This window comes from Erigeron canadensis, chromosome 2 (genome assembly GCF_010389155.1).
Source record: "Erigeron canadensis isolate Cc75 chromosome 2, C_canadensis_v1, whole genome shotgun sequence".
Lineage (NCBI taxonomy): Eukaryota > Viridiplantae > Streptophyta > Magnoliopsida > Asterales > Asteraceae > Erigeron > Erigeron canadensis.
Window position 1 is genome coordinate 32980666 of NC_057762.1, and position 21941 is coordinate 33002606.

Consider the following 21941-nt stretch of genomic DNA (forward strand, 5'->3'; position numbering starts at 1 on the left):
TGCTTTGTTGTACGAGTTTTTATATAGTTTTAATTAAACCTTGATTTTGAAGTTTTTGGTAAACAGCTACAAGAAATAATTAAGTGGATGGAGCCATCTAAATAATCTCTCGATCATAGAGTATTATGAAGGGTACCTGGAATTCGTTACCTTCCACGTACACCCATCAACTTTATTTCATTATCCCAATGGGAATATTGACTCATTCAAATGGAATTCTGTCATGTATAAAAGCATCATATATATCTCCTTTTTCCACACCAAATATCAAGTTATATTATAAAGCATGTCAGTTTCTAACGCCACAAATCCAAATAAGGACAACGTACCCAAGAAGTAGACTTTCCAAGTCTACTCTTGAAGCAAATTAGCAGACAAGCATTTGTGACAACTTACATTACTACCATTATTTTGTTATTATTCATAAAACTCTAATTATAAAGAGTTACTCCTCTCTAAGTATCGGACTCAAGAAATCATAAGTACTCCTTTTTTAACCACCATGTTCAGCTTCAGTACTTTACCACTCATCCTCTTCTTCTCTTTGCTCCTCCTCATTTTCACCACCGCAACATCAGTTCCACAACCAGCTTACAAACCGACTGAACACTTCCTTCTCGACTGTGGTTCATCCACCAATTCCACTTCCAGTTCCAACCAGAAATGGGAGGGTGATGAAAATTCCAAATTTGTACCTTCCGACTTCACCACCACTTCCTTTTCACTTAAAGCTTCATCTCAAGATCCTTCTGATGTGGATACAATCCCTTATTCCACTGCCCGAATCTTTAACACTTCATCATTCACCTACACTTTTCCAGTGTCTCCAGGGCCCAAATTTCTCCGCCTCCATTTCTATCCAACCAACTACTCCAACCTTGATACGAAAACATCTTTCTTCTCTGTATCATCCAATGGCTACTCTCTTTTAACCAACTTCAGTGCTTTCCTACACGTCTTGTTCCAAGAACAGACTCTCTGGGATGCAAAACTTGTCAAGGAATTCCTCATCCATGTAAATAATACACAAACACTAAACATTGTCTTTACACCTTCGCCCAACTCATATGCCTTCATCAATGGTATTGAAATCGTCTCAATGCCCGACGATCTGTATTTCAATAATCCTATAAAACCGAAACCCGTTGGTATGATTAATGGACCCGTTGTTGATAATAATACGGCTCTTGAAAATATTTACCGGTTAAACATGGGTGGGAGACAAATTTCGGGTAAAGATGATACAGGTATGTACCGGGTCTGGGATCAAGATAATGATTACATATACACTGGGATTGGGTGGATACCTCAGTACCAGGCTCCAATCGCGTACACCAACGAGACACCGGCTTATACGGCACCCGAGCAAGTTTACCAAAGCCAAAGGAGTATGGGCAATTTCTCTAATCTATACAATCTGACTTGGACACTTCCAGTTGATTCTGGGTTTTTTTACATGCTTAGGCTCCATTTTTGCAACATCATACCACAATACACAAAAAGTCAACATGTGATTTTCACAATTTTCATTAATAATCAAACTGCTGAAGAGCAAGCTGATCTATTCTACTGGACCCAAGGTACCGGGTATCCTTTCTTCAAGGACTATGTTGTGTTGGTTAGTAGCATGGATGGCCGCCCAAGCAAGCAGGATTTGTGGCTTGCCTTGCATCCTAACATAGAGGTATCTGAAAGATATCGCGATGCCTATTTGAATGGTTTGGAAGTCTTTAAGATAAGCATGGACGGGAATCTTGCAGGCCTAAACCCAGAAGTTAGTCCCCCTGCACACCCACTGCCAAACCCGTTGTCTTCCATCAATGTTAATAAGAAGACACCACCATATGCCACGATAATTGGAGGTGTCGGGGGAGGGGTAGTGTTTCTTATGTTTATCTTAATTCTAATATATATACGACAACGAAAACAAACCAAACATTATGGTACCAACTATAATGAGCCGTCTTGGGGTCCAACTTCTAGTGATTCCTCACTTCCATCTGATCGTTGCCGTCGGTTTTCTCTTAAAGAAATGAAAAGTGCTACCAATGAATTTAACGAGAATTCTGTTATTGGCAACGGAGGGTTGGCAAGGTATACAAAGGGTACATGGGCCATATAACCAATATCGTAGCTATCAAACGGCTCAACGAATCATCAAGTCAAGGTATTCAAGAATTCGTGACTGAGATATTGATGTTGTCTAATCTTCGTCATGTGAATCTAGTGTCCCTGATTGGTTACTGTGACGAAGACAAAGAGATGATCCTTGTGTATGAATACATGCAGCATGGGACATTACGTGAACATCTCTACAAGACAAACAACCCTCCTTTGTCATGGAAAACACGTCTGCATATTTGCATAGGCGCGGCCAAAGGGTTGCATTATCTCCACACAAGTGCAAAGTGTATGATTATACATCGTGACGTAAAGTCCACAAACATCTTACTAGATGAGAACTGGATTGCTAAAGTATCTGATTTTGGTTTGTCGAAGCTAGGGTCAAAAGACCCATCACAAACACACGTGAGCACCATGGTAAAAGGTAGTATTGGGTATATTGATCCGGAATACTGCAAAAGGAAACAAATAACGGACAAGTCTGATGTGTACTCATTTGGTGTGGTTTTGTTTGAAGTGTTGTGTGCAAGACCTGTCATCGTACAACAGATGAAAGACGATGAACAAGTGAGCTTAGCAGAATGGGGAAAGACTTGTTATCGAAGGGGAACGTTATCTGAAATAGTTGATCCAAAACTAGCTGATGGTGAGATTGCTGCTGGATGTTTCAGAAAATTTGGAGAGGTTGCGAATAGTTGTTTGCAGGTGGATGGAAGCGAGCGACCAACAATGGAGGAAGTAGTTTGGGGACTAGAATTTGCATTGCAGTTACAAGAAGCTGCTGATAAAATGAGTGAAGAAGAAACTATTGGTGATCCGGGTATACCGTCGGATAATCAGGAACTTCCATTTCTCAAACTGGCCACCATGAACAGCAATGGGATGGAAGAAAACACTAATGTTGTTTCATAACAAGGGATCCATCATCCATATATCCGGAGTAACAAAAAGTTGTAATATATTGGGGCCGGATATAGCTTTGTTTCTATACTGGATATCTAATTATGTAAAAACTAAGCTTCACAAATCAAGTTTTCAACAATAAATGAACCACACTTTCATAGACTCGTAGTAAGAACTTTCAAGAAATATACGATATGTTCATACTTAGCGTTACCTGATTATCTTGCTCATATGATTACCCGTCACTTTCGGTCCTCCGATTATTTTGTTTAATGTTATTTCCGGGCCTCTTGACTTTCACCCCCTAAGTCTCTTATTGAAACTTCGCCACTGTTTGCAGCCAATTCAAAGAGTTAGCCAAAATGATATATATCGGGCGTTGCCAACACGGCAATATACCAAATAAGCTAAAACCTGACATTACCAACGTCGGACTTTGCCTATGTGTCAACCCCGTTCAAATGTATAGTTGTGGGTACGGTGGTAATTGACGCAGACATAAACTTTGGATAAATAACTGAATCTGTTTGATTAATCAATTCTTATAAAAATGCGTGGATTCAAAGATAATACCGAAAATTAGGAAATTTCACACTAAAACACACACATGTATATACGGAAAAATGAATTTTTGATATATGGAAGTGTGATCACTTTCCCATGCTTGCATAGTTGCATACATATAAATAGACAAGCAAAATTTGAACCGGCCCTATTATATAAGTGGGCCGAAAGTTATTACAAAACAAAATTTAAAAAAACCCGAAAAACTTATAAAAAGGCCCATACCTTATAGTAAAATGACGTTTTTGGCCTAAAGACTTGTGACAATTGTTAAAATCGAGTCAACAAAAATTTTTAATTATTAAGTTAGTCTTTTCCTAATTATAAATTAAGTGAAGCTTGCTCAAGTATTGAAGTATGAGTTAAACTTTTATTTGATTATTATGATGAAATCTTGATAATCTAGTCTCATATATAAACTCCCTTAGCAAGTTTAAAAACCTTGATTATGAGCAAATAGAAAATAAAAAGTTTAAAATTCATGAGAAATCGTAAAACGTTTAGTTTTCGCGTGAGTCTTTCTCGTATGAACTTAAAACTTAGGGAAACCTAATATTCAGTGTTTCAACACTCGATTATGATTTTTAATTCATAAAATAACACACTCGAAAAATCGGAAAATTTAATTAATCTCGTGAATAGTAAGGAGGTTAACTAGTTAGTTTTACTAGATATTTCTTAGTCCATTAGGTTTTGAACACATCACTACTTTCCATATGATCCTTTCACCACATTTTGAACACATCACCATCTTTTATAACCATTACTCTTAAGTTTATAAAAAGCTAGTATATATTTTATATACTTACACAAACTATATAAACATATATAACTAGATAATTGTTTTACCATAAGAAATGAATACATCACTCTCTAAACCCTTCCACCACAAGTTTAACACCTCATCACCTTGCTAACCAAGCAAAAATCTTCTCCTTTCTTTGTTCAAAACAAGGGTGTAGCTACATAGGGGCCAGGAGGGCGCCCGACCCCCCGAAATTTTTTTTGCGATGTAGGGGGTATATTGTTTTCGTGTAGAAAAATTTCGATATACTTGGTTTTGACCCCCCATCTTAATTGTGAAAATTTTTTTATATACTAAGCAATAAAATTGATCCATTACATTTTACATAAGCCAACAAAATTACTTAGCCCAAACTAAAACTCATTACTTAATTAAAAATTTAGCACACTGAATTCAAGGTTCTTAAAGATCGAAAGACTAAACTCTAATTTCTTTAGTGAATCGAACCAGGTACCAACCGTTTGTCTCATTTTTAATGTTTACTTGTCTTGGACAAATGTTTAGTTTTGCTGTGATTGAAACTTTTTTTATAATAATAGTATCTAATTTTTTACCCGACCCGAATCGAATCACTGACCCGAACATATTACCTGAAAAATACTGTTAGGAAAAAAAAAATTTAGATCCCGACCCCCCACTCAAAAATTTCTAGCTTCGCCACTGGTTCAAAAGCCACGGCCACACCACCACCTTTTTCACCATTCATAATTAACTTCCAAGTATTTCTATCTTATAAATACAAGCCTTATGTCTTCATTCCAAATTACACCTCCCAAAATTCTCTCCCTCCATTGGTATTCCACAACTCTATACTCATTCCCCTCCCTTAATCATAATAATAATGATCTTGAGCTCATGGAAGTTCTAAGTAAAGAAAAGTCACTTTGATCTTAAAATGCAAGGAAATTCTCATGGAAACTTGTTATCTTTAAGTATTCCAAGATCACCAAGAGGGGCTGTTATAATGCCCAAATAGGTCTGAGATATTAAGGTTTTCTTCAAGATTTCAATTCCAAGCTCTTGCCGAATTCAATCAATATTAATCGGTGTTCTTCAATACGTCGTTATTTTGATCTTAGAAATCATAAGCTCATCATACTTGTAAGTGTTTCTACGAAATCTTACTATACTTTGCTCTATGATTTTAAAACTATATGTTATTTATTTAAATGCTTGTCAACTTAGTTTATACTCAAATGATATGTATTTACATTTAAATACGTTAAATAACGTTTTTATACGAATATTGAATTATTGGCACTTTTGTAGAAATACATGAGTAAATCACTTTTAATAAATACCTTTATATACTAATTATGGTATACAAATAAATGTAAAATTGTATATTTAACTATTCTAGTTTTATATAAATCGTATTTCACAATCTGTGAATTATTTCATATTATGATTTCTTGTTTAAAGATAGAGTATAGGGTTTAGTATCTGGAGGTGTAAATAACTTTTACACTTTTTCTGTTGTGTGAATGTAACTTTTATTTGGTTCATTGTATGTAACTATCTCACTAAATTGAACGCTTAATGTAAAAGTGTATACGTGACACACCATATGAGCTGCCAAGTTGAAGTTTTTGATTGGTCAACGTAAAAATTTTACATTAATCGTTCAAATTTAGCAGGTTAGTTACATACAATGAACCAAATAAAAGTTACATTCACACAATAGGAAAAATGTAAAAGTTACTTACACTCCTAGATACTTAACCCATAGAATATATCCTTGATACGCTTTTGACCGTACTATATTTCTAAACGTGATTTCCATTGACCTTTAGCATCTCTGGGGTATACCAACGGAGCGGATTGTAGTTCGCAAACGGTTTGCGATTCACATTCTAAACGCAACTTGGTTCACCGTATGGATACTACACGACCCACGTCAACCCTAACACAACTTGAAATATAATATTGGTTTTTCCTACCATTTAAGGTATCTCTTCATTTTATAATTAATACATTCTTGTATTGAATATAATCCTACTATTTAAAGTATCTCTCCTTTATATATTAAATATATATACATACTCGTATTCGTCTCTGAATACATTCCGTATCAATCCAAAGAAATACTATCAAGTGTCTCTTTATTCTCATTCTGATCTTTAGCTAATTGTTAGCTTATTATCTGCATTTCAACAAAACCTTTTTAAGGATTTTATAAAGATGAATGAGATATCATTTATAAATATTTCAAGAATAAATTACAAAGGTTATTGAAAAGACCTAAAACTAGTTACGTTGACAAACGTATTAATAAATAACCTTATAGTTTAATTAGGTTTGAAACGAGAAAGTAAATAAATCATATTGTGTTTAGGATCTCTCGAATTGGCTACTTGACTTGCTCATCTTCTCATTACATTTTCATCACTTCATTTCATTGCTGCTAAGGTGAGACTCATAGCCCCTTATTTAACTGTTTTACGTTTTGGGCTGAGAATACATTGTCTAAATTGTTTTATACTAAGATGCACTATTTGGAGAAAACGTTATATACAAATTGGATATCATTTTTATGGATACACTCTGGGAAAATTTCGTGAAAGAAAGTCTTATATGAACACACGGGTTTAAATCTGAGGAATAAATGTGTTAAACTACTATCTCGGTGTTGAGGAAATGGTATGTTCTATTATGACTTAATATGCTTGGATTTGAGAAAATATTATATGAATTATAAAATTATAAGGTTCTGTGATGGCAGTGATAACCTTTATGTTGTCAAGACGTGAAATATATATAAGGTTCTGTGATGGCAGTGATAACCTTTATGTTGTTAAGACGTGAAGTATATATTAAGGTTCTGTGATGACAGTAAAAACCTATATATTGTTAGGATGTGAAGTATATATATATTAAGGTTCTGTGATGGCAGTAAAGACTTATATACATATATCGTCTTATGGAAATTACAAGGTTCTAAAATTCTAACACAAACCTTTGTATTATTATGATAAGAATTATCTGAGAAAATCTTGTGGTTGCAGTAGCAACCTATATATTGTTATCATGTGAATTATCTGTTAAGTTTCCGTATTAACAGTTAACCTATGGATGAATATCAATTAAGTTTTCATTACGATAGAATGCCTATCTATCTTTATATTATGACTTATCTATTATGGAAATAAACTTCCAAAAGGATTTCGGATCAATGATCATGGATATCATTGGGATTATACTGGTGAGGGTATCACTAAAACCTTATTATCCACCACACTATATTAAACCTATGAGTTCACCAACTTTATATTGACGTCTTTTAAACTGTATTCTCAGAAAATTCAGGCAGTATCGGAGCAGGCTTGGTTTGGAGTCTCATATGCATACATTAGAGAAACAGAGCATTTTGATTAGTTAATTTTTTTTGTGTTAAAGGTAGTTGTTCAAGTTCTATTAACGTATCCACTTTGCTTGTAAAGAAATGCTTCATTTATAAATAAAATCCAATAACGTCTCATTTATAGGTCGTTTGTTATAATGTGTGATTGTGATTACTCAAATTGTTCACACCTTTCGTTTCCGCAAAATTAAATATTTTGGGGGTGTGACAAGCTAGACTGACCAAACCAACTATCTAGGTTATCCAAATACACTAAGGCTTGTTCTTCTACGCTTGGGCCTGCATCATAAAACCTGGCAATTCAAACCCGGACTTCGAGTATCTTTTTATATGTTTCATCTCTAACCATGTGTGGTTATGTTTATTTTGTCGACACGTATATACAGTCCACTAAACAACCAAAAAAGGTCCTCTTTTGACTTGGAAAGTCAACTTTTCTTTTGGCATCGACATTGTCGTCCTCAAATAAATATTGTAAAAATAAAAATAAAATGTAGATGTCACGCTCAAATCCTTCATGGTAATGTTTTAACATAGCTTTGCTTTTGAAAAGGACTTTAAAAAGCTCGGTTAACTACTGTTTTAATATATATATATATATATATATGTATGTATGTATATCTTAGACAACAAACGATGTTATAAGCCCAACAGGCCCCTTCGAGCGAAGAACGGACACATACAACCATAATACATGCGTTATATACACACTAGGCACATTAGGTAGAGGCGAACGATCGAAAAATTGATAAAACTGATGCAAGAAGATTCACGAAACATAAGTATGTAGATTGATGTATGATGATTTTCATGCGCACGGTGATTTAAAGTGAAGATAACCTATTGTATTATTTGTTAAACTTTAATACTTACTCTAATTTAACTAGAATCTACGTGTGTGTGTGTGTGTGTGTGTGTGTATATATATATATATATAAATGAGTGTTGAAAGCCCAATAGGCCTAATGATTAGTTGAAGACTAAAAATTAAGCTTTTGAGTTTTATAAGACATCTATCCATCCATCCATCCATACATACATACATACATACATACATACATACATACATATCGATGCATCATATTGAGCCTATTAGGCCCACATGAGATAACAAAACTAGATTTAAGACCCAATAGGTCTATTCGAGTGAAAAACAAACACATAGGTCCATTCGAGTGAAAAACAAATACACACGACCTATTTGGTCAATTTACACAAGTGGTGAACATATTGGGCCCAATAGGCCCAATGATTAGACGAACACTAGAAATTGAGCTTTTGAATTATATAAGACAAACATACATCCATGATCCATATATATACACATACATATAGATATACATACATTCATAATTATCTATGCTTTTGAATTATATAAGACAAACATACATCCATGATCCATATATACACATATACATATAGATATACATACATTCATAATTATCTATGAATCATATTGGGGGCTATTGCCCACCTGAGACAACAAATGAAGTTTAAAGTACAATAAGCTTATTCGAGTGAGAACAAACAGAGCCTATTTGGCAAAACTCCATAAACTTTCTGACCAAAAACTTTGAGTTTTTGGAATGATACTTTTATTTATTGTGCGTATGTATGCGTAGGTAGAAATTTGACACTAGGATACTGGACACTTTCGGTGACTACATATTCCCCAACCCATTTGGTCAATTTACACAAGTGGTAAACATATTGGGCTTAATAGGCCCAATAATTAGACGAACACTAGAAATTGAGCTTTTAAATTATATAAGACAAACATACATCCATGATCCATATATACACATATACATATAGATATACATACATTCATACTTATGTATGAATCATATTGGGGGCTATTGCCCACATGAGACAACAAATGAAGTTTAAAGTCCAATAAGCTTATTCAAGGGAGAACAAATAGAACCTATTTGGCGAAATTCCATAAACTTTCTGACCTAAAACTTTGAGTTTTTGGAAAGATACTTTTCAAAAACAAAATAAAAAAATTAACATGACTGTTTATTGTGCGTATGTATGCGTAGGTAGAAATTTGACACTAGGATGCTGGACATTTTCAGTGACTACATATTCCCCAAAATTAAGTCACTAAAAAATTTAATGTTGCTTTAAAAATAATATATATGCAATTGACGAAAGACTAAGGGTAGAGATTCCCTCAAGTTAGAAATAACTTGAGGGGTCAAGTTAAATCAATCTTGACTTTTGGATCAAAATCAATGGACAAGATTTAAAGATTATCTTTGAATCTTTTTCCTTGATTTTAATTCAAGAGTTAAGATTTTCTCAACGTAAAGGAATATATACTTAAAAAATGATAAAGTTATTTGTAATTCATTCTATTTAAGCTGATAACTTGCCATCTAATTAAATAATCTCATTTTATGAGAGGTGGATAAGGGTTCACTCCATAGCCATACAATTGATTGATTATCCTATTGGAACTATTGATGAGTAACTACAAATAATATTACAGCATCAACAAATTATAAAAGTTTGACTATTCGGTGATCACCACTTATCTTTACCCACCCATTTTATTTTACTTTAACAATGTTATAAGGTAGAGTTTTGACGGGACACTGGACAATTATGAACCATAAAGCAACACTTATCGCCAAGGATGCCAAGGATATTTCCAACCGCAAATATAATATTGTAGATACTCCTATTAACCAATTACTACTAGTCTAGTTGGATCCACTGTGAATTATTGTCCCCCAAAACCAAAAAGCCATTTTCAGCTTTTATATATATAAACAACAACAAGCATAGATATATTATTATATATCCTAAAAAAACACACCAAGACAACAACGAAAATGTTGAAGATAGGAAGAAACTTCATCACTACTTTATTTTCATTATCAACCATCATCATGATCCTACTCTTGATCATCAAAGACTGTGATGCTTCCATTCATGTGGCAAGCAATGGTACTATGGCGGCAGAGGGCCTGCAGGGTTTCGTTGAAGAAGAGACGGTGGAGTTTCTGATGGATACGCATGAACATCAACGGATTCTTGTAACAACATATTCCGACAGCCTTGCTCAAGGTTATAATAGTAAAATCACTTATAAAGCTCTAGACGGTCCCATGTGTGTTGCCAATGACTGCTCCGGAAAAAAGGTGCCGTACAATGTCAATAAGGTGAGATGCATAGATATCAATGGTCATTGCTGAACCCAGAAAGGAACCGGGGGTGATGAGGTCTTGTTTAACCCTTCTGTATTAATCCTTGTCTTGCGTATTAGGCCGGTGTATATTTTATATCTATATATGCATGTATGTATATGTAGAGCCATATATATGTATGTAATAATACTACTGTCATAATTGTATTTGTAATTTGTACGTGCAATATTAATTTGCTTGATGGAATAAAGTTCTAGTAGTTTCAATAGTCCATAGGCGTACGTAGATCGAATAAAAGTCTAATTTGAGATATTTAATTTATCACACTGTATGCTTACAGCAAAACTTACACAATTGATAATAGCAAATATTCAAAAGACATGATACAAGGGCGGATCTAGCATACATGTAAGTAACATCAGAAATTTTCGAAGAACTACCTAAAATATAATTACGAGACCTACCTTGCGTGAAAATCTGTTTCTGAGAGAGAACTCATCCAATCAAGTTTTCATATGATTAAGGTTTTGATTTTAAGGTTTTGTGAAGGGATAATAGTTTGATGATTTTGATTTTCATATAGCTTTTAAAAGAAAATCGACTACTGTGTTTATGTCACCGGAGAAGATAAAGTGCAAGAAGACAAAGTGGCCGGGTTGTTTCATATATTTTATTGGGGTTTTAATATAAGGGATCTAGGAAGGTGTTTGTACTTTGTAACCGTGGTTACAAATATTGTAACTATATATATATATATATTGTATCATAAAGAAATTTGAATTAAAAAAAATAATTGAAAAAAAATAAATTAATTAAAATGACACGTGTCGATCAAGGAATACGCTACGTGTCGTTTCAAGAATATCTCAATTCTGTTTTCGTGTATTAGTAGATACCCTTAGAATTTTTCCTACCTTATGTATTTTCGATATATATTTATTTAATTTAATATTTAATAACTGCATAGTTTAGCAAATCTGGGTATATGTTATATCTTCTATATATATAATGTTTGAATGATATGTTTGTATTATGAAAATGGATAGACATGTAAAATGTTATAAATAAAGATAAAGTGATAATGTTTTAAATTTATGAATAATTACTAAGAGATTAAATACTACCATTACTTACGTTTTATGTTTTCAATATCATCGGACGCATCCCAACCTTTTAATTTGTCAGTCTAAACTAAGTTAAGGAGTAAGGACATACCTTGTGTGCAATGCTAGATTCGTCACTGCATGATATCGATATTACTATCCTTTTGTTTACTTGCATATGTCTCGATGTCACGCAACATTTTACATAAGTTAGCGAAGGTATTCTACAGTTTTGCATAAAATTTATGAGGAAAGTTAAAACAAATCTTAGTAACACATTTTTCTTTATTCTCCCCTTTCTTCTTTCATTTTTTTTACTTTGTTTTTTTAATTTTCTTTTTAATAAGAACTCATTCCAAAAAGAATATATGTAAAATTTTAAAGGGCGTACCCGTAAAACAAACGAAGCCTACCAATCCAAAGTGGAGCCATGACGGATAAAGGAGCTCGTTAGGTGTATCGCCTTATCACCTATTATCTCCTATTATCTATCACGTTATTACATATTACTCTACCAACTACACCTTATTAATACTCTTCCGGACGAAGTCCACCGTATGATCATCGAGGAATTTTTTTTTTCTAAATGACTTTTTATTTGAAAAAAAATTATGAAAATATATCGAGGTGGAACTTAGCAATATATGAAAATAATCGCCTCTTTAATCTTCTTAAAAAGGTTGTTCTCTTTCACACCCCACCTAAGGTGGAACTTAGCAATTTAGTAGAGGTTTACTTAACCAATTTAGTAGATATCATTCTTAAATTCACTCTATCCCATAATAAGTTCCTACATTAGATTTCCTTATTAAGCATTAACAAGGATTTATCTATATGTATATTCAGATCTTAAGTCAATCACTTCTTGTTAATTATCTCGGGTGGTCTTCATGACACAGACAAATACTATCTCCCTGGTTGGAAATGTAAGCTTTGTATGAAATAGATCTCACCAAGTAATATTGTTGTTTTCATACAAAATCGTATGGGTTTTCTAGCATACTTCTTGTTTATAAAGTTCAAGTAAACAGCTCCAAGAAATATGTGGATAAAGCTATCTAAGTAATCTCATATTATGAAGGGTGGAGGTCATTGCCCTCCATAGCCATCAACTTTATTCATTATTATATATATTCTTTATTGGAATATTGACTCATTCAAATGGATTTTTGTGGCATCTCCTTTTTCCACACCAAATATCAAGTTATGAGGATGTCATTTTCTAATGTCACAACTCATATTTGATATTTCACAAGTTACTAACACACAAATCCAAATAAGGACCACCCAAGAAGACTTTCCAAGTCTACTCTTGAAGCAAGCAGACAAGCATCTGTGACAAATACTACCATTATTGCTAGTATTATTTATAAAACACTAATTAAGAGTTACACCTTTCTGAGTACTCAAGCAATCAAACATCCTTACTGCTCCTTTAACCACCATGTTCGCCTTCGGTCTACCACTCTTCTTCTCTTTGCTCCTCCTCATCTTCACCACCGCACAACCTTACAAAGCGACCGAACACTTCCTTCTTGACTGTGGTTCATCCAGCTTTTCCATTTCCAATTCCAATCAGAGATGGGAGGGTGATGAAAGTTCCAAATTTGTACCTTCCGACTTCACCACCACTTCCTTTTCACTTAAAGCTTCATCTCAAGATCCTTCTGATGTGGATGCAATCCCTTATTCCACTGCCCGAATCTTTAACACTTCATCATTCACCTACACTTTTCCAGTGTCTCCAGGGCCCAAATTTCTCCGCCTCCATTTCTATCCAACCAACTACTCCAACCTTGATACGAAAACATCTTTCTTCTCTGTATCATCCAATGGCTACTCTCTTTTAACCAACTTCAGTGCCTTGCTACACGTGTTGTTTCAAAAAGAGACTCGCCCTGATGCAAAACTTGTCAAGGAATTCCTCATCCATGTAAACAATACACAAACACTAAACGTTGTCTTTACACCTTCGCCCAACTCATATGCCTTCATCAATGGTATTGAAATCGTCTCAATGCCCGACGATCTGTATTTCAATAATCCTATAAAACCGAAACCCATTGGTGTGATTAATGGACCCGTTATTGATAACAATACGGCTCTTGAAAATATATACCGGTTAAACATGGGCGGGGGACAAATATCCGGTAAATATGATACAGGTATGTACCGGTTTTGGGATCAAGATGATAACTACATATATGGTGGAGCGTTTGGGTTGACGCCTTATCCGTACCAGGCTCCGATCACGTACACCACCGAGACTCCGAATTATACGGCACCCGAGCAAGTTTACCAAACCCAAAGGAGTATGGGCAAACTGGCTGACCAGTACAACCTGACTTGGAGACTTCCAGTTGATTCTGGGTTTAATTACATGCTCAGGCTCCATTTTTGCAACATCATACCACAATACACAAAAAGGGAACAGGTGCGATTTTATATCTTCATTAAAAATCAAACCGTTGAAAAAGATTTTGATCCATTCTACGGGACCCAAGGTAGAGGGTATCCTTTTTTCAAGGATTATGTTGTGCATGTCGACAGCCCAGATGGCCGCCCAAGCAAGCAAGATTTGTGGCTTGCATTGCATCCCAACGCCTATTCGGAAGCATATTATGATGGATATCTGAATGGTTTGGAAGCTTTTAAGCTCAGCTGGATAGGTAATCTTGCAGGCCCCAACCCAGAACCTAGCTCTACATCCCCGCCTGCAAGTCCCAGTAATAAGAGCAAGAACAAAACTCCATATGCCGTAATAATTGGAGGTGCCGTAGGAGCGTTAGTTTTGTTATCTATATTAATTCTTATAGTTTTACGGAGACGAAGGCAAGTCAAACACTATGGCACAGCCGCTGACGATATGTCATCCTATGGTCCTGCTTATAGTGAATCAAAATCTACAAAGTCTACCCATTCAACACTTCCATCAGACCGATGCCGTCGTTTTTCACTTAGAGAAGTAAAGGTTGCTACCGATGAATTTAATGACAATTGCGTGATAGGCAACGGAGGGTTTGGTAAAGTGTACAAAGGGCACATAGACAACGCTACATCCACTGTCGCAATCAAACGGCTAAATGAATCCTCCAGCCAAGGATTAAACGAGTTTCACACGGAAATAGTTATGTTATCGAAATTACGTCATGTCCAACTAGTGTCCCTGATTGGATACTGTGATGATGAGGAAGAAATGATACTCGTGTATGATTACATGGCTAATGGCACTCTAAGGGAACATCTATATAAAACAAACAAACCTCCTCTGCCATGGAAAAGACGTCTTCGTATTTGCATTGGCGCGGCCAAAGGGTTGCATTATCTCCACACGGGTGCAAAGCGGTCAATCATTCATCGGGATGTCAAGTCCACAAATATCTTACTGGATGAAAATTGGGTTGCTAAGGTGTCCGATTTCGGTTTGTCTAAGCTTGGCCCAAGAGACCAAGCACAAAACCATGTTAGCACCGTGGTGAAGGGTAGTATGGGATATGTTGATCCTGAATATTACCGAACTCAGCAACTCACGGATAAATCTGATGTGTACTCGTTTGGAGTTGTTCTGCTTGAAGTGTTGTGTGCAAGACCTGTTATGATTCCTGGGCTGCCCAAAGAACAAGTGAGTTTGGCAGTGTATGGAAAATCATGTTATCAGAAAGGGACCCTGAAACAGATAGTTGACCCAAAACTAAGGGGTAAGATTGCACCCGAGTGTTTAAGGAAGTTTGGAGGGGTCGCGACTAGTTGTCTGAAGGATAATGGAAGTGACCGGCCAACTATGGATGAAGTAGTTTGGGGACTTGAGTTTGCATTGGAGCTACAAGAAGCTGCTGAAAGGAGGGTTAGTGAGACCGTGCCAGAGAATCAGGAACTTCCATTTCTGATGCAAGGTGAGGTAACCACAACGGACGATGAGTTGTTCTCGGGATCAACTGCAGTAAGAAATGGCACATCATCGCTTAGTAGCAGCTACGAAGGGTTCAAATCAGAAACAGTTTTCTCAGAAATTCTGAAGCCAGAAGGAAGGTGAGATATGAATGTTGAACTTAAAGCCACCATTCAGGATATATGGTGGTACTGCTTTCCTACAGAGTCAGACTATCTATCCTATATTTTTAGATTTCGATTATTGTATTTATAGAATTCTGATTAGACTATATCGAATTTAAATGTTGTTCTTTCATTTAAGAATTGGTGCTTTAACAGTCATAGCATAGCATAGCATAGAGAACAAATATAAATCAAAATTAAGCCGATGAAGTTTGGTAAACTTTATTTTGTTTACAAGTAAAGTTACAGACAAGAATTGGCTCAATGTGTTCTATTCCATACGGGTCTGTGACATTTATCGTGTTAGTTAACTATTACGCCCCAAAGCCCCGGCTGTACTGAACCGAGTAGAAAGCTAAAACCTGATCAGATTACAACAAGATTGTCAACTGAGTTTAAAGGTGGTTGCTATGTTTCTAAGTCAATTTTAGCTCACAATTTGCAAACCAACTAAAGTTAAGTAAATCAACTGAAAAAGTTAATACCATTGTTGGGATGGAAAAAGGTATATAATAATATTAAATATGCGATATATATATATATATATATGTTAATGTGTATAAACAATATAATGAGAACAAAAGAGGTTAAGTAATGTTACTTCAGCAAAACCATTTGAAGCTGGATGGTCATACCCAATAATATTGTCAAAGTTGATGGCCATACATTTTATACTTAGAAGAATCATGAAAAGACAACACTTGGGTTTGAAATGTAGGTAACTACATTGGCAGTATATATACATTTAAGCCAAGAATAGGTGCTATTTTTTCGTTTTTAACTTAAATAACATTCTTTTATGAATAAAATCTAGTTTTGAAAATTAAGCACCTAGATATGTAAGCCGCCGGGTTTTTAATATTCATAACATTACTATTGGACATATGTATTTACGACTAATAATAATTGAAGATAACATATCTACAAAAAAAATTCTGTCAAATGTATGCCGAAAAGTGCTTCAACATACCTAAGGGCTAAGGCTACATGACATTCTTTGCATAACAAAGATATGAACAAACAAAAATTGCATAGAAGCAATTTAATAGGGAGTAGCTTAAGTGATAATAATTACACACAACTACACAAGTCTTTTTCTATATTATGTATATATGTATATATGTATGAGCACTTAATAAGTCATTGAAAGAAAATCCAAAATGGCATCTCATATAACATGGTACAACTCCTACTGCACAATGTATAATGACTTTCTTATTTTTAAGTTCCCATTATCTTAAGAAGACTTTTGAAGTCAAGCAAGAGCATTCCCAGTGGGCTCGTTTAGCTCGTCCCTACACTCGTTCGAGCTTGGAGGACGAGTCGTCCTTCCGTTCGTTCCGCTTTGTCTGTTTCCGCAGAGACGACCTCCTCTCCATTTTTTTTCTTTTTAGATATTTTATATATGCGTATATTGTATGTATATATTTGTTATGTATGTATATATCAGTGTGTAGTGGTGGCCGTGAAAAATAGGCATAGCCATTTTTTACGGCGAGTTTGGTGGGCGGCTGCGAAGGGAAAGGAAACGAAGAAGACAAGAAGTTGCAGTAGGTGGTCCATATTTGTATACTTTATTTATTATTTATTATTATTATTAATTTTCAGTTTTTACCCTTAAGTTATATATAATTCTAAAAACCACCTAGAATAAATATATTTTCAATATTATATATGTTATTATAATAATTATTATTATTATTTACATTTTATATTATTAATATAAGTATTATTATTATTGGGTTAAAAAGGTAAAATTAAATAAATAGTGGGTCATGTACTAGTCCTGATATTATGGGCATTTTTGGAGATTAATCATTAGACTAATATGGTGCTGACAGGGACTAGTTCTTAGAGAATGAATGTCACCCACTATAAATACTCTAACTAACAAATAAATATTATATACGCTTAAATGATAACAATTACACGTAACTGTTTTTCTGTCTGTCTGTCTGTATGAACACTATAACTCATTAAAAAAAAATCCAAAATGACGTCTAATTAAGTAGTTAGCAGTAGCATCTCATATTCTCATGTATCATGGTACAACTCCTACTGCAAAATATACAATCACTATATATATATTTAATTTCTTATAGTTAAGGCAAAGACTAAGAAGACTTTTAAAGTCAAACAGAACATCCCTAACCGTAACTAACATTTGGATTTATAAAAGCACAATAACAATTAATGCTTTTCCCAGCCTAAAGCATACAAGCAAAAATATCAACCATCATGCTCAACTTCAGTTTATTGTGCTTTTCTTTGCTTATCGTCCTCTTGTTCACCACCACAATTGCACAGCCATACAATGCCACCGATTTCTTCCTCCTTGACTGCGGTTCATCCACCGCCACGACCTCCGACAGAAAGTGGGACGGAGATGATCGTTCACAATTCGTACCCTCAAACATCACCACGACCTCTTTTTCATCCGCCACAGACAACCTAGATCCTTCAGTTCCCCAAATCCCTTATTCCACAGCCCGAATCTTTAATACTTCCTCATTCACCTACACATTTCCTGTCTCACAAGGTCCCAAATTCCTCCGCCTCTATTTCTATCCAGCCACCTATTCCGGTCTCAATGCAAACCAATCTTTCTTTTCTGTGTCATCCAATGGCTATACTCTCTTATCTAACTTTAGCGCTTTCTTAACCGCATCCTATATGGGAAGAACTGGCGGTCCCCGGGTTCCTCATATTGTTAAAGAATTTGTCCTCTATGTAAAAGATACCCAAATCTTAAATGTTACTTTTACACCCATGCCCAACTCATATGGCTTCATCAATGGTATTGAAATTCTCTCAATGCCTGAAAATCTGTATTTTAAATCTAACAACATGAAATACGTCGACCAAATTACTGGGCCTGTGATTAATGAAGACGTGGCTCTCGAAAATATATATCGTCTAAACGTTGGTGGAGGACAAATATCAGTTAACAACGATGTGGGTATGTACCGATCATGGAATCAAGATAATAACTACATATATGGAGCAGCATATGGGTTAACACCTGTTACTAATACTCCAATTATTTACACCATGGAGACACCAAATTATACCGCACCTGAGCTAGTTTACGCTACCCAAAGGAGTATGGGCAAATTGTCAGAATTGTATAATTTGACTTGGATACTTCCAGTTGATTCAGGGTTCTATTACAAGCTCAGGCTCCATTTTTGCAACATTATACCACAATACACAAAAGCAGGTCAGGTGCTATTTACTGTCTACATTAATAATCAAACTGCTGAGAAACAAATGGATCTATTCTACTTGACTCCGGGTAGCGGGTATCCTACATTCAAGGATTACCTAGTGTTTGCGTATGACGCAGATGGCCGACAAACTAAGCAAGATTTGTGGGTCGCCATGCACCCTAACCCCAGTTCTGCAGCATATCTTGATGCTTATTTGAATGGTTTGGAAGTCTTCAAGTTAAGCATGGACGGTAATCTTGCTAGTCCCAACCCAGAACTTATGCCTGCAGCCCCACTACCCAGGCTACCATCTCTTGTTGACACAAAGAGAACACCACCATATGCCGCCATAATTGGAGGTATTGTAGGAGGGTTAGTCTTCTTTACCGTGTTAGCTCTCGTAGCTATGTGGAAAAGGCAAATCAAATTCTTTGATATTGATGGTGACAAGTCATCTTTGTGCCCCACTACCGATAAATCAAAATCCACAAAGCCTCTCCATCCATCATTACAATCAGATCGCTGCCGTCGCTTTTCACTTATGGAGATGAAAGTTGCTACCTGTGAATTTAATGAGAACTGTGTTATTGGAAAAGGAGGATTTGGTAAGGTGTATAAAGGGTACATTGACAATGCTACTAAAATTGTTGCAATCAAAAGGCTGGACTCAAAATCCAAACAAGGTTTGCATGAATTCCTAACAGAAATTGGATTCCTGTCCAAATTACGTCATGTCCAGCTAGTGTCCCTGATTGGATACTGCAATGACAAGGAAGAGATGATACTGGTGTATGATTTCATGGCTCATGGGACTCTACGTGACCATCTCTACAAGAATTATAACACTCCTTTGCCATGGAAAAAACGTCTTCATATCTGCATTGGTGCAGCCAAAGGGTTGCAACATCTCCACACTGGTGCAAGCCGTGTAATAATGCATCGTGATATCAAGTCCACAAACATTTTACTGGATGAAAATTGGGTCGCTAAGTTATCTGATTTCGGTCTGTCAAAGCTAGGCTCAAAGGACAAAGCAAAAAAACATGTTACCACAATGGTGAAGGGTACCCTTGGGTATATGGATCCTCAATATTACCAAACAGAGCAAATCACGGACAAATCTGACGTGTACTCCTTCGGGGTTGTTTTGTTAGAGGTGTTGTGTGCAAGGCCTCCTATCCTTAAAAATAAAGAGTTGCCCTTACTACAAGTGAATCTGGCAGAATGGGGAAAGTCTCATTATCAGAAAGGTACCCTGCATCAGATAATTGATCCATGCCTAAGTGGTGAGATTGCACCAAAGTGCTTAATGAAGTTCGGGGAGGTAGCATATAGTTGCTTGAAAAAGTATGGAAGTGAACGTCCGGCTATGGATGATGTAGTTTCGGGATTAGAGTTTGCATTGCAGCTACAAGAAGATGCTGAAAAAATGGATGGCATGTTTGGTGAGGCCATGTTAGAAAATCAAGAAGTTTCAGTTTATAAGGAAGGAGAACCAACCACAACTGATGAATCGGGGTTATTTGGTTCAACTAGAGTAGCACTAAGACATGGCACACCGTCAACTGATGATAGCAACAAAGTATACGACTCAAACAATCTAGATGAATCCTTTCATGTACAAAATTGATTTTTTAGGCCATAGAAGAACAAGCTTCAATTAGTTATCATTTCACTCATGCTAATATGCTTTATATTGGCTATAAACTTGATTGAATTGGGGAACATCCTTTTCACTTCAATAGGTAGAAGGCCGTATAAAGATTGTTATGTATTCCAGTAAAAGGTGAAATCTGATCAGATTGTCATTAGTAGTAATTTCCACTGATTAATACCTATTTACTGAGATCCTTATTTTGTGCACCCTCTCAGAAATGAAAATCAAAACAAGTGTTTTGGAAATAAACTAACATTGAATGAACTGACATATCTTTGAAGCCATCTTAAAGAACAGATTTCAGCTTCACTCAACTTAAGATTCTTTAGCAGGCATCTTTGAGTAGAAAATCAAATGGGCCCCATAAAACTTATTAGAAGTAACCAGTTAGTTTCTTATGATCTCGACCGTGCAATAACTGTTGTCAAAACTGGTAGGCTTATTGATTCCAGAAAATGCAATGAAAAGAGAAAGAGAGAGTTTGAAAAGTCTGCAACTAATTTAGTTAACAGAAACAACAAAAGACTTCCAAGTCTTGCTTATAAATATTAGTAAACGACTTATTTGTAAATACCGAATCGACACTCTTTTGATCAAGATAATGTGATTCGCTATCACCTATATATGTTTGGTTTGGACTTTTTCTAAAAATATGTAACTCATGAACTCATGAACAGACGGATATAAACAACTAGATGATCAAACCAACAAGCTATGTTCATCTTACTAAAGTAAAACGCGTTATACAAGCCTACATTACGAAAGTTAGAAATCAACGACTAAATCTTTAACTCACACGAGCTAGAGAGCGGCTTACATATGTGATGGACCCAATGACTCACTAGACTTACTCGTATCTCGTCTTCTCGTCTACAAGCTAAGATCAAAATGTAGCATATTCAGTGAGACAAAACATCGAACACCTAGAGTGCATACGCATAACAAGTAACATCAAATGGCATATTAAGATTATCATTATAAAAACTATATAATGTCCTGCATTC

At 35.4% G+C, this 21941-nt stretch overlaps 2 protein-coding genes and 1 pseudogene across 2 annotated transcripts; all 3 read left to right on the forward strand.

Annotated features, from left to right (window-relative positions):
- Positions 1 to 493: 493 nt before the first annotated feature.
- LOC122588570 lies at positions 494 to 3060 on the forward strand (annotated as a pseudogene).
- Positions 3061 to 13395: 10335 nt separating this feature from the next.
- Positions 13396 to 16230, forward strand: LOC122586512 (receptor-like protein kinase FERONIA). Its single transcript, XM_043758496.1, has one exon. The coding sequence runs from the start codon at positions 13463 to 13465 to the stop codon at positions 16049 to 16051; it is 2589 nt and encodes an 862-aa protein (XP_043614431.1). The 5' UTR covers positions 13396 to 13462; the 3' UTR covers positions 16052 to 16230.
- Positions 16231 to 18210: 1980 nt separating this feature from the next.
- On the forward strand, positions 18211 to 21098 carry LOC122587436 (receptor-like protein kinase FERONIA). The gene has a single exon (XM_043759603.1). The coding sequence runs from the start codon at positions 18310 to 18312 to the stop codon at positions 20908 to 20910; it is 2601 nt and encodes an 866-aa protein (XP_043615538.1). The 5' UTR covers positions 18211 to 18309; the 3' UTR covers positions 20911 to 21098.
- The last annotated feature ends 843 nt before the right edge of the window (positions 21099 to 21941 follow it).